The 14,857-nt window shown below is 31.2% G+C and overlaps 1 protein-coding gene across 1 annotated transcript; it reads right to left on the bottom strand.

Moving 5' to 3' along the window:
• Positions 1 to 5,448: 5,448 nt before the first annotated feature.
• Positions 5,449 to 10,449, bottom strand: LOC127115432 (cytochrome P450 85A). The gene is made up of 9 exons (XM_051046982.1): positions 10,170 to 10,449; positions 8,178 to 8,499; positions 7,877 to 8,029; positions 7,438 to 7,683; positions 7,260 to 7,346; positions 7,085 to 7,163; positions 6,178 to 6,284; positions 5,956 to 6,080; positions 5,449 to 5,869 (listed from the first exon to the last, which is right to left on the bottom strand). Exons 1-9 carry the CDS (start codon positions 10,355 to 10,357, stop codon positions 5,782 to 5,784), a joined length of 1,395 nt encoding a protein of 464 aa, XP_050902939.1. The 5' UTR covers positions 10,358 to 10,449; the 3' UTR covers positions 5,449 to 5,781.
• Positions 10,450 to 14,857: the final 4,408 nt, after the last annotated feature.

The raw sequence follows: 14,857 nt of genomic DNA, 5'->3' as shown, positions 1-14,857 counted from the left end.
TTGGTGTATGATATAGTAGGGATCATTTCCCGTTATTTTGAGCAGTATAGGTATTAGTAGAGTGTGCTAATACTGTGATTTATTATTTGGCATGACATGATATGCTTCTGTGATAAATATGCTGATGATGTATGTTGGTATGCATAATGCTGTGAATATATCTATTATGTATGCAATTGTGGATGGACTGTTTATGGCTTAGAGTGTGAGCATATGTCCATTGTGGATTGTTGTTGATGTTGCATGCTAGGTGATTTAGCGTGCATAGTATGGCCTTTATGGTGGTAGCTAATTCCCATGGTGAGGAATTAGTGATGAGTTATTGTGGATTGTTGTTGATGTTTGCATGCTAGGTGATTTAGCGTGCATAGCATAGCCCTTGGGGTGGTAGCTAATTCCCATGGTGAGGAATTAGTGATGTGAGTCCCTAGGTCTCAAATGAGTGGAACTAGTGAGCTTGGTAGCCGTATCTGGATTTGATCGGTGAGGTTGAACTATATGTTCACGAATAGTCGGTACCGCATGCATGGAGTCTCATTGCATAATGTATGTATGGCGTATAATATGAATGGATGTATTCCAATATTATATGTGTGTTCTGTGTTGGGTGAGTATGATTATGATTTTGAGTTGATGTTGCCGTTGCTGAATGTGTGATCTGATTTGGGTGATGAAATGTGTTAAATTACTTAGCATTACATGATATTTTATAATGCTTATTATATCGATTGAGGAACTCACCCTTACAACTATGTTTCAGGTAACGAGCAGTGATTGAGTAGAAGCTAGTGCTTGGAGTATAGTGTAGTTCCTTAGTGGGTCATGCTCTGGTAGATGTAACATCGGGATGGGATGTTTTACCTTGTTTCATTTGTTGGTTGTTGAACAGTTTTACATGTAATGTGTTACATGGTTTGCATACTGTTAGATCTTCTATCCGCTGCGAATTGTGCAATGTCTTAATTTGATTTATAAATGAGCATGACAAGGTATTTTGATGAATGGTGTGAAGTGTCAAGTGTGACACCCTTAATTGCATATTTACTCTGATTTGTATTTGTTGTTTTAATTATTATTGGGGTATTTTAGAAGGGTGTTACAGGTTAACTGTTGCCTACTTGTATGATGATTGAGGCATATATTCTTTTTGATTGTTAACTGTTGCCTACTTGTATGATGATTGAGGCCTATATTCTTATTGTTTGGGTTTCCATGAACCATCCCCATTCATAACAAATGTACCCCTATCCCATAAAGTGTATAACATTTATTCTTTCATTCTTTATTCATCTGTTAATACAAGAATTAAAACGAACATCCGATAATCATTTCAAACCTTTGTGCATTAATCATTATTAATTTATATTCAAACCATTTTCATAACTAAAATCTGAAGAAAAATATTATCCTGGATGGAATATCCAGTCATAGTCCCGAATATTAGGCTCAAGCTGTAAGAGCTTGCAAGCCATAAATATTCGTCTTCTCTTCAAAACACTCCAATATTTAAATCATTTTCATAAGTAAGAAAAAGATTACCTGGATGGAATATCCAGTCGTAATCCCGAATGCTAGGCCCAAGTTGTAAGAGTTTGTAAGCCCTATGTATTTGTCTTCTCTCCAAAACACTTGTAAATATTCAAACCATTTCCTTAAGTAAATTTGGAAGAAAAAGATTACCTGGGTGAAATATCCAAACGTAGTCCCGAGTATTAGACCCAACCTGTAAGAGCTTGCAAGTCATAAGTACTCGTCTTTCAAACTCCAAAATACTTAATTCCTATCTTAACCCCTTTCAATAAAGATGGAAATGGAACGTGGTGGATACCACGCACTCCTGAGACTAGGATTCGAGATGGATATCTCGCTCATCCAAGTTCTCGCCATCACTCAAAATACATCCAACCAATCAAACTCCTTTTTTTCGCCGTCGTGCGATTGATCAGAAAACCCTTTTCATAAACGAAAGATATCTTGTCTTAAGGTGATGCAAAGCAATGTTTCGGCCACGATTGTTGAGTTGAGATAAGTGACGTTTTTCCGAATGTTGATTTGTAAATCCATTCGATGTGTGGTATACGTCCGCTCCTCATCTGTTTTGGATAAAACAATGTTTTCGTCGATTAATACAATATAGCTTTCGCTAAAATCGACCAACAAACAAACATTTTTCTACCCAGAACTACGTAAGCCTTGATTTCTCTGTTGAGATACGTAGGAGCAGGATTTGTAAATCTTGTCAGGCCCACTAATAAAAAACTTAGATTTAGTCCCTTTCGTTAAAAATCCAAAAACATTCTTCTCTCTTATATTTATTCTTTCCCTCATAATAACTTGAGAAGCCTAACATTTCAAACTAACACTAACGCACACAACTAACCTAATGGTTCCCGTTGAGTACAACGGACGTGAGGGGTGCTAATACCTTCCCCTTGCGTAATCGACTCCCGAACCCTGATATTGATTGCGACGATCATAATCATTGTCGTTCTTTCTTGGATTTTATCGATATTTCCCCTTTCCTTTTTAGGAATAAATAAAGTTCGGTGGCGACTCTGTTTAGTCCATCATGCGAGCGTGCGATTGCGCTTCGCTTAAGTCGTGTTCTCATTTTTTCGAGGTGCGACAGATGGCGACTCTGCTGGGTAACTCTGATGTCTCCCTAAGTGAGTCAAGCCTAGTTAGGTCGTTTGTGTACCTTTGTTTGTTAACTTGTGTGGATTTTCTTTCTTGCTTTTGCTATCTTTATTGTCATATTGATATAAATCTGTTGTGTTGGTTCCATTATGCTTTGGTACTTGGATACTCTGATTGCAAACCTTGTGGGAAAGACTTTTTACCCGAGTCTCGAGTAAAAACATAAGATAGGACGAGGTTGAGTAGTGCGGGTCCGCGAGATGAATTTCTCGTTGGGTCGGTGCGAGAACCTTACTTAGAGTAGATTCTTGAGAGGATGTTGTCGCTCGGCAAGTAAGTTGCCGTAAGCTTCGATATTTTCTTTAGGATCCATGACTCTGAGGACCATTTGTAGAACCTTAATTCTTTGTCCAACTAAGAAAGATGGTTGCGTAGCATGGGTCTGCGAGTTGAATTTCTCGTTGGATCGATGCGAAAACCTCACTTAGAGTAGATTCTTTAGATGGAGTTGATGCCTGACAAGGAAGTTGCCGCAGGTAGCAAACAGTCTAATGGATCCATGACTCTAGGAACTTTTTTTAATCCTAGATCATACCCGGTGAGAACCTATTCTTGGAAAGTAATCAGATTCATCAATACCTCAGACTTTTGAACCCGTGTATTGAGGAAAAAACAAATATGCATGGCTTGCATTGCATTTATTCACATCCCATTGCATATGCGTCTCATCATAATGCATGTCATTTTCCTACGTATCTCAACAATATAGGAGACAGGATGTAAGGATTGTGTAGCTCCCATGAGTTCTGTAATGAGCAATGTTAAATTGTCTTTATTTATATCTCAAACATGCCTCTCCATACCCAAGTCCCATTTCATGGTAAATCTGAACTTGTTTGGAGAGAAAAGTTAAAATAGACATATATCATGTTAATTTTATAGAACTTTTTTGAAACAGTAAAGCATGGTTAATCTGAATGCAATTCTAAATCAATGGTTTGATCCAAATCAGGTCTCCGAGCATGCAGTGTTATCAAATAGCGGTGTCATGGCCGCTATGGCGGATATACATGGCGGTTTTGGGCTCGCCACAATGGTAAATATCGGCTGATATTGCTGGTTTTTCGCCAAAATCCGCTATAACGGCGCCGCAAAGTAGCCGGTATGGCAGAATATTGGCTCTCCATCAACAACACTATGAGCATGTCCTTATCCTTAGTGTGTCATTGCCTGCAAAATTATGCAGCTGTATTGCTGCTGCTTCTTATGAGGTTTACTGATAGCTTTGCCAATCATATACTCAATTTATGAATAATTGGCCTTCCCATTCCATTAAGCCGTGTTACTATTTTGGAGGGAAAACAAATTTCAAAAAAACCAAATACTCTCATCCAAGTAAACCAGACCACTGAATAAAGAGATAGAAGAAAGCTCAAAATCACTATTCAACATTTCATTTTCGTCAAATCCATTCAACATGTAAGTTAACTATTTCCCCATTTTATTTGTGAAAAGCTAAAATCACAACTTGTTTCTTTCTCATTCATACTGATTTTCTCTTCCAAAACCGTGATTTCCAGACACCATTTTCAGCTTCCTTACTTCCATAACTTTCGAAATGACAAATGGCCTTAAACATATGACAAATGCTTGCTACTTGCTTTGTTTCTTTGCAACTTCCTTTATTTATTTGCAAGTTCATTTCTAAATCAGCGATAAGTTTCTCTGGTTCTTGCTAACTTTGGTCTAATGCTTTTTCATAAACTCTCCATTCATACTTTATAAAACTTTTTTTGTTGTTGCAGAGAAATGAAGAAACTTTGTTGTTCCAATATGAAGAAATTTGTTGTTCCAAAATGAAGAAACTTTTTATTTCAGTTCTTACAATGTTGTTGCTTCCAATATGAAGAAACTTTCCGTTCATACTTTATACTGGTTTATAAATGTTCCTACTGATTTTGATTATAAAAGTTCTATTTCCAATATGAACAATGGCACTGTGTTTTGATATTTCAAAGCTTTTGAAACTTTTGTTAATACATGTTTGGATATTTCAAAGCTAATGTTTCTTGGTAATATCTCATGTAATCTAATACATGTTTGGATTTTTTTTCTGCATTTCACTTCCTTATGTTCATGATTAAGACGGAAAGAAGTATGGGAAGAAATGGAAAGGCAATAATCACAATGGAAGTTGGTCTACTTAACATATGCCCTACCAAAATATTGAAGCACAAGGCACCTGAGGAGTGTTGGAGTGGCAAGAAACCTTTGGTTGGTCATCTATAAAATATTGAAGCACAATTACACCAGAAGAATATGCAGCATGTCAAATGTTGTGGATAGACTATTTTTATTTTGAAGTGCAGAAACCATTGCAACTGCATATTGATAACAAATCAACTATTCACTTAACTAATAATCCAGTCTCTCGTGTATAAGTAAACATATTGAGATTAGATTCCCCTTTCTATGCGATCAAGCGACTAGAGACAAATTAGAAGTAATTCATTGCCCAGCTGAAGCTCAAGTGGCTGACAGTTTTACAAAGGCAATCAAAATTGACATTATTGAGAAATTAAGATTTGAATTTGGAGGAACATTGTTGAAGAAACAATTGATTGAATTAAGAGAAAATGTTGGGAATAATTCAAACTATTGTAAAACGGAATAGTTGGTTAGTTAAAATTGTATGTAACTAACTCAGTGGCACCATAAAAATGCAACAATCTAAGAGTTTCAAAACAAGCTTAAAACCGTTTTTGTTAAAACCAAGGATTTTGGAAAGGTTTAAAGGGCGGGGAAAAGAAGTTATCATGCAATTATATCCAATATCAATGAGCAATATGTGTGTTTTGTTCCTCGGCCATAAAATCATTGGACCAACTACTGTTTGTTTGTCCTTTGTCGAAGGTTGTATGAGACAAGGTTTTGTTGTGGCTAAGTTCATCTTATAATAATAAATGAAAGTGTAGTTATAAAAGGAGTATAGAAAAACATTCTTTCCTACCCTCCATATTCCAATACTAAGCATGGGGCTCCAAGTCTCAACCCAATTTGTTTAATACATTTTATTTTAATTTCTGAAACAACAACATCATTCTAAATGCTTTATTGATTTGAGTTCATCGTATCCCAATACAGTTAGTACGATGAAAATCTCATGTGCATTCCATTTGGTGCTTGAACTCTAGGAAATTTCTCTAGTTTAGTTTCTCCTACTTCTTCCCACCTACAATTAACATTAAGTGCATAATAATAAAATATTAGAATCATCATAAATTTTAAGCTTTAGATTTTAGATTAGAAATTAATCACCTGTATCTAGTTAGAATGTAGTGCAAAAAAGTTGAAATTTCTGTGATTCCCAACTCTTTTGCTGGACAAAGTCTAGTGCCACCTCCAAATAGGAAGAAATAATTGTGTGATTCCAAATTCTTCTCCTGTATATTGATTTGTAATGATATCAATAATACTTTATCCAATGGTATATAAATTATTTTTATGCATTAGAAAAAAAGAATGTTTTTTTTTACTAACCATCCATCTCCATGGATTGAATGATAATGGATCAGGATATTGAGAAGTATCATAATTTATCTCTCTTGTAAAAACATATATTCTCCATCCTTTAGGAATTAAATAGCCTGAAAAAATCATATTAGTAATAATTTCTTTTAGAAACTGATATCATCCCATCTAAATATTCTTGATTAGAATCAATAATATGCTTAATTAATTAAAGCTCCTAATAATAATAATAATAATAATAATAATAATAATAATAATAATAATAATAATAATAATAATATAATAATAATAATAATAATAATAATAATAATAATAATAATAATAATAATATAATAATAATAATAATAATAATAATAATAATAATAATAATAATAATAATAATAATAATAATATAATAATAATAATAATAATATAATAATAATAATAATAATAATAATAATAATAATAATATAATAATAATAATAATAATAATAATAATAATAATAATAATAATAATAATATAATAATAATAATAATAATAATAATAATAATATAATAATAATAATAATAATAATAATAATAATAATAATAATAATAATAATAATAATAATAATAATAATAATAATAATAATAATAATAATAATAATATAATAATAATAATAATATAATAATAATAATAATAATAATAATAATAATAATAATAATATAATAATAATAATAATATAATAATAATAATAATAATATAATAATAATAATATAATAATAATAATAATATAATAATAATAATAATATAATAATAATAATATATAATAATAATAATAATAATAATAATAATAATAATAATAATAATAATAATAATAATAATAATAATAATAATAATAATAATAATAATAATAATAATAATAATAATAATAATAATAATAATAATAAAGCATACCATTTAGTTCCACATCATGAGTGGTTTTTCTTAGAACTCCATTAACTACTGTGGCCAATCTAGATGTCTCCAAAATCACCTAAAAATTCAAATAGAAAATTGGGAAAAAAATATTATTAGCAATTATTAAAATAATTAAACTTAATTAATTAATTGAAAATGCATATAATCTTACCGCACGTGTAAACTTCATTGATTTGAGTTCATCAAAATTAATTGGTTCATTTGGCTTTTTCCTCTCTCTTATGGCCAAATGCTCTTTCTGCATCATAATCCATACAAAATTCCTCACATTAATTTTAATCGAAAATGTTTATATTATAATTAAGGAAATAATAGAATTTTGTACTCACTCTAATTTCTTCAAGAGCTTTGGGATTGTCATGGAGAAACTTGAGAGCCATCATAGATGTGGTTGAAACAGTTTCATAACCAGAATACATAAGTGTGAGTTCTAGGTCAAGGATTTCATCATCATTTAGTTTGTACTTATTTTCATCTGTTTTCATTAAACAACTAAGCATGTCTTTATAACTTTCATTCGATGCTTTTCTTTCCTCTAGTATTTGTCTCAACATGCTAAGTAAATTCTTCCTTGCCTGCAAGACATAGTAAAATTTACCTATATTAAAGAAACAACACTAAATACATGTGGTTAATGTCAATTACTTTCACTTTTCATATTATTAGTAGTGTTAAATTTAAATTTAAATTCAATGCTTCATAAAATATATTAGCATGCATCTTCATATCAAGTAGCATTAAAATGTGAAAAAAGAACAATGATGAAACCTGAACTCCATTGCGGTAATTTGTTCCAGGAAGGTTAATAGGTAGAGAAAGTGTTCCCAAAACAAGCTTAAAAAAATGTGTCTTGAAATAATCAGCCCTTTTTGACCTTGGGTCTATACTTGCAATTTGATCCATAATTGAAAGGAATATCACCTGTTTAAATGTTCAAATATTTTTATCAATTAGTCATAATTTTAAAAAACCGAACCAAAAAAAGACAACATTAAATTATGGTTCAACTACTTCAAATCAATTTAACCCGGACAAAAAATAAGATAAAATTTAATATAAAAGTACAAACCTCTTTAGTATGATCTTGAAGGTTGATAATTTTTCCATCCCAATCAGTTAAGTGAGAACTCATAAACCTATCAATTCTTGGCAAAACTATATCTCTTAACATTTGTGGGCTAACAAGTGATAACAGTGCACCTCTCAAGAACTTATGAGCAGGACCATGAACAGCAGCAATATTAGAATTTCCTAAGATATCTAACATAGATTGAGGATATCCAGCAACAAGACCTTTCGATTCATTCATCAATATGTATCTATTAAGTTCTGCATCCATACAAATAACTGTAGGACAACCAAATATGTGTGATTTGAAAAAACTTCCATACCTGCCATTTGCATAAAGTTAAAAAAGAAAATTAAGGATGATTATTATTTAGGTAAACGTACATGCATCGAAAGTGCTACTACCAAGTTTGAGTAATTTAAGAAACATTAATATGAAATATGTCTCTGATATAGGGGACGAATCTACATGGTTTAGAATGGGGACAGCTTACCCCACTTCATTTATATTTTCTTAACTAGTACTATATTTTAACACATTGACCCCACTATAAATATATTAACATGCAACACACAAATATATATATATATAACATTTGTCTGAAATTTTTTCAAACAATTTTTTTTAATTAATCAATATAAAAATTATCATTTTAATTGAAATTTATAATATATGTGATTTTTTAATTGTGGATTGGTAGAACTAAAGATATATCATTTTTAATTATAAACTTTTTTATAAATTTAACAAAAATATATATTTTTATCAAATTATTATTTAATGGATTAGCATGATCTTGAACATTAACTTATAATAAAATTCTTTTAACTTCATATTAGTACTAAAAATTGGATTACCACATAAAAAAATTTATTTCTCATCTCTAAATTAATTTACCATATAAAATATTTATTTTTTATTTCTAAAACCATCTTAAAAAGTTATAATATTAAACAAATTTTTTATTTGTTCTCTTCTTAAAAGACTTTTTAAACACAATTTTATAAAATTTAAAAAATTTAAACATTGATTTAAAAATATTGATAATGTTTATCTAATAATGTATTTTAAATTGTTGTCTTGTTAGTGATATATTTAACAAAATGTAGAAACTAAATATAACTCTTAAATAGTAATGTATCTTCAACTTTTCTGAAATACTTTCTTTAATCTCAAATATTTTTTGGAAAAAGTAATCTTTTAACTTTTTGTTTAATATTGACGATGTTATCATCTTATTATTTTGTACTTTATCTATTTTTAACTATAAAATTATTTATCCTTTTTATTGGTTACTTAATATAAAGTATTTTTTTTAAATGTGATAAATTAATAATTTCTTTACAAAAATATTTTTTCAATTTTTCATTGAATAATGCAAATACCTTTTTCTTATGATATTAATAATTGTCTAAATGGAAACTTAAAAGTTACCTACCTTTGAAAATTTTATTATTATAACTATTTTTTAATACACGATAATTTTGATAAAACCTTATAAAAAGAGAAGAAAATCATATTTTTTTATAAATATTTATAATAAACTATTTTAGTTCCATTTATTGAAATTTCTAGATCCGTATAGATATAGGCATCCTATCGTATGCATGTTATTAGTTTTTTTCTTTTAACATTTTTTTACCAAAATGAAAAAAATAAAACCCCATCAAGATTTTTCTTCTTCTGATTTTATGCCTAATAATCATAATTTTTTATCTCCAAACACATTAAATTTCAAAAAATACGTCCATTTTAAGTCCCACCTATCATACAATTCAACAACATATTACATTAAGAGTGGCAATGAAACGGTGCATGTCCAAACACATGCAATGCAATTTTGTCCAATTTTGCAATCATTAAAAAAAATTCTAATCTCCAAAAGCATAACCTAATGAAATGAATCAAAATGACATATTTTTTCCAACTTGTGCAAGGGAAAAAGGAAGAGTTAATGAAACACATAAAATCTAAAGATATGGAGATTTTTACCTTGCTGCTTGTTTTTTCATGAAATCTGGACCTTGCTCAAGAAACTTACTTGTCTCTCCAAAAACTGGCCACCCCATTGTGCCAGGTGGCAAACCTTTCTTCCTATACCTTATTTCGTTCCATCTCAAGAGTGCATAGCAAAAATAGAGAACCAAGAATACACCAGCGATTGCCATCAAAAAGGCCATTGTTGTTGTTGTTGCTCTCACTTACAAAGGTACAGTTTTTTATTTAAAAGTGCCCATAAATACACACATATGTATATAGGCCCTTGGAACTATCTCGGACAAAAAAATCTCCCTTTAATTGATTGAGACCATTTAAATCAATGGTCAAAGTTTAGTCTTTGACTCTTTGTATATATAAGTTCTAATCCAATAGTAAAATCCCTTTTGTTTTGCTTTTTTTTTTTTAAATGATTTTTATAGTGTTACAAATTTTAATGTAAAAAAATTTTACAAAGAAACTTTTCATAAAAGTTTCAAATGAAAATTTGGTTTGAATAGTTATTTTAGGTATTTCATCATTTTAACAAAACATTTTTTGGATATCAAATTTTTAATTTGAGTATGTTTTGATCTTCAATAATGTATATTTATGTTATAGAATGAACAATTCAATCTTTTAATTTATAGAAAATAAATTTAGAAAAACTTATAATATTTTGAAAAACATTTCTGTAGAAATCATTTTAAAAAATACAAAGAAAAAATCCATTTTTTAAAGCTAAAACAAATTGGTTCTATATCACTCTTTTTGTGCATGCGCTTATATAGAATAAAATCTGATTATTATTTTGATATATGATTATATAAAATAAAATCTGAACAATTATTATTAAAAAGTTATATTATTAATAATTTTATTTATTGGTGCTTTAAACATCAAATGTCAATTTTCTCCCGCATCTAGAATTATTTAAGATAATTTGTGTGTTTCTAATTATAATTGTATTAAATACAATAATATATGTTTCTTAGAGATAGATTCAACATATCCAACAATTTATTTTGATAACTTTTTACAAGTTAGATTTTATAAATTTCATCTTTTTTATTTTTTATTTTTTATTTTTTATTTTTTATTCAATAAATTGTCCTTAAAAAACATTTTATTTATTTGCTGTATGAATTATTGAATAAAAATTTCAAAGACATTTATATTTCTATTTTTCAATTTTCATGAGTATTAGTATACTAATTTTCGGTTAAAATTTATGAACTCTATTATTTTGACTAAAATTCGATATATTATTATGTATGAAATTATAATTACTCTTTTCATATATTATAATTTGATTAAAATCTATAAATTACTATTAAAAGGTAGTATTATTAATCATTTTCTTTATTTGTTGTATGAACTATTGTCTAAAAGTTTAATGATATTACATATTTAAGGAATATATAAATTGTTCAATGAAATAGGATAAGATCGTCTTTATTTATTTTTTTAATTGAGTAGTCTAGTGAATGAAATTCAATCTTTAAGTGGAATATCGTATTTATGTATCTAATGTTCATGCACAATTACAAAATGAACGGATTTAATGTAGTTTATTTTCTTATTTTTTAATTATGAAAGTTTTGGAATTATAAATGTAAAATGTGGTATTTAGTGAATTTATTATTATTAAACATATGAAATTTTTTCAAAAATATACAAAGAGAAAAGAGAGAGAATTACAACTCAATAAAATGCAAATAAAAAAAATTGTCATCTAATTCAGAATCCGTATGTATAAGTTTGTTAGAACATAAAGACTTAAATTGAAGGTTTGACAATGGTGGAAGATAAGAAATTGGGGAAGATGAATTTGAGAGAGAATTAGAGAGAACATAATGATATTTGATGAATAGTAAATTTGGCATTAATTGGAATTGGAATATTACAAGAGTATTTATACATTGAGAGAATAACAAAAACTACAACTCAAAATACAACTAAAGTGATCCAACAATTAAATTCTGTTATTTTTGGAAAACTAGCAGGTAATAACAGAAATTTAATTGCATTTAACACACCACCTCACTTTAGTTGCTCCAAGTCCACCATGCTCAAGCACTTCTTCAGCCTCTTGAACACATCATTTGTCACACACTTTGTCAACAAATCTTCGACTTGGTCTTCGCTTCGGCAATAGCTCAATCTAAGTTTTCCATCACCGACCAATTCTCTCAAATAATGAAACCGCATCTCAATATGCTTGCTCCTTCTGTGTGCAATCGGATTCTTCGCAAGATTTATTGCGGAAATATTGTCTACAAACAGTGTGGTGGCAGCATCGTCACCACATCCCAATTCCTTCAATAGATTCATAAGCCACATAGCTTGGCACACACCTAACAACGTTGCAATGTACTCGGCCTCACAAGAAGAGAGTGCTACAACCGGTTCCTTTTTCGAACACCAAGAGATTGGTGTACTACCAAACATAAAGATGTACACCGCCGTCGATTTTCGGTCATATTTATCTCCGCACCAATTAGAATCGGTGTAGCCAAGTAAATTACACTTACGCCCCGTGTCCGATGCGGGAAAGAGAATTCCACAGCCAAGAATACCTTTCACATATCTAAGGATCCTCTTGATTGCCGCCAAGTGAGACACCTTAGGTCTTTCCATGAATCTACTCGCAATACCGACACTAAAAGCCAAATCCGACCATGTATTGCACAAATACCGTAACGATCCAATCAAGCTTCGGTAAAGCGTTGGATCGACATCCTCCTCCTCATCACTTTTAGACAGCTTCACTCTAGCCTCACAAGGTGTAATAGAAGCATTACAATGCTCCATATCACACTTTTTCAAAATATCTAGAGCCTACCTCCTTTGGTGCATAAGCAACCCCACTTTTGACTTGTGAAACTCTATGCCAAGGAAGTAATTCATGACACCAAGGTCCGTCATCTCAAACTCTCTCATGAGCTCACTTTTGAACCTTGAAATACTCTTGTCATGGCTGCCCGTAATCAAGAGATCATCAACATACAAGCAAAGTATAATAACACCATCATTCGTATCCGATCTCACATAAACTGCATGTTCGGATACACACCGTTTGAAACCAATGTCAATAAGAAAGCCGCCAATATGTTTGTTCCAAGCTCTTGGAGCTTGTTTCAAACCATACAACGCCTTGTGTAGCTTGTAATACTTCATCTCTTGATTTTTTATCATGAAACCGAGTGGCTGCCCCACATAGACTTTCTCAACAAGAGGACATTCAAAAACACAGATTTGACATCCATTTGGTAAACCATCCAATTGTTGTTATGCGCAATACCAACAACCAAACGAATAGTCTCTAATCTAGCCACCGGTGTGAATACCTCCTCATAGTCTATACCTTCTCGTTGCAAGAACCCCTTCGCCACTAATCGAGTTTTGTGCTTGATTACTTCATCTTTGGGATTTGCTTTAACCTTATAGACCCATCGCACACCTATTGGTTTCTTTTCAAATGGTAAATCAACCAACTCCCAAATACCGTTTTTCTCAATAGATTCCAGCTCCCCTTTCATTGCACATATCCACTTAGGATCACTTAAGGCTTTTTCCTCATTTACCGGTTCGGATTCGGCCATAAGCGCGAAATGAACAAAATCACCATCGTTATTCACTTTGTTATCTTGGAATCCTTCGTAATCTCGGAGTCTATGAGGCAAGGCTCTTTGCCTAACTGGTCTACCATTATTAACAACATCATTTTGCGCTACTGTAGGTGCTGGTATAGCGGTGTCGGAAGCCTCCGGATCAGCGATTTCAAAAAACTAATGCTGCTGTTTTTCTATGAGTAACCGGTTACTGCTAGTAGGGTAACCGGTTACTACTGCATTTTCTGCACTTTTGACTTCATCAAAACTCACATCCCGGGTTATGACGATATTCTGATTTTTTCCATCGAACAACTTGTACCCTCCAGTAGAGTGATATCCTACAAATATCATCTTCTCACCCTTATCATCCAATTTCTTCCCACTACGCCAAAAAGGTTTTTTAACAGCGCATCTTAGACAGCGCTTTTAAAAGAAAGCGCTGTCTAAGGTTAAAATAAAAATAAAACACGGAAAATGTTCTAAAAAAATAATGAAAGCGCTGTCTAAGGGGGGGTCTTAGACAGCGCTTTTAGAAAGCACTGTCTAAGACCCCCCCTTAGACAGCGTTTTTAGAAAGCGCTTTTAAATATAGACCTTAGTCAGCGCTTTTGAGAAAGCGCTGTTTAAAGTCTTTCAATTAAAAAAACTAAAGAGTGGATGGTCTGAAATCTCTTCCCTCCCTCAAATTTTTTAAAACACACTCTAAAGTAGCCCTCTCCCGCTCCGCCGCGCCGGAGCTCATCGCCGCCAGCAGTAGAGCTCAAAGACAACCTAAACCTTACACCAAACTCTTCGTCTCACCTTGCTAAAAACGAATACCCAAACCAAACAACATAATTCATAAGCACCGGGCTGAATCGAAGAGAGGAACTCAAGAACACTAGATTGGAAAACAAAAATTAAATGATGATGGGTGCAAATCAGAGTCTCAAACAAGGGGGGTTTGAATCCCCATGCAAAACTCTACCTCGTGGTAACTTTGTCTGAGGAAATGGAGGGGTTTGAGGTATTGCTTCGCCGGATAAGAAGACCGGAGCACCACGACGATAACAAAGGTTAGGTCAATTCACTTTGTATCTTTTCTTT

This window comes from Lathyrus oleraceus, chromosome 1, assembly GCF_024323335.1.
Source record: "Lathyrus oleraceus cultivar Zhongwan6 chromosome 1, CAAS_Psat_ZW6_1.0, whole genome shotgun sequence".
NCBI lineage: Eukaryota > Viridiplantae > Streptophyta > Magnoliopsida > Fabales > Fabaceae > Lathyrus > Lathyrus oleraceus.
Note: the sequence above shows the minus strand (reverse complement) of the source record. Positions and strands in the feature narration are given on the sequence as shown.

Excerpts from the sequence above, each read along its gene's own strand:
- LOC127115432 (XM_051046982.1), bottom strand. The coding sequence starts at position 10,357 with ATGGCCTTTTTGATGGCAATCGCTGGTGTATTCTTGGTTCTCTATTTT. Across the intron at positions 8,030-8,177 it reads TTCAAGATCATACTAAAGAG|GTGATATTCCTTTCAATTAT; the intron begins GTTTGTACTTTT and ends ACATTTAAACAG. Across the intron at positions 6,081-6,177 it reads TCAATCCATGGAGATGGATG|GAGAAGAATTTGGAATCACA; the intron begins GTTAGTAAAAAA and ends ATCAATATACAG.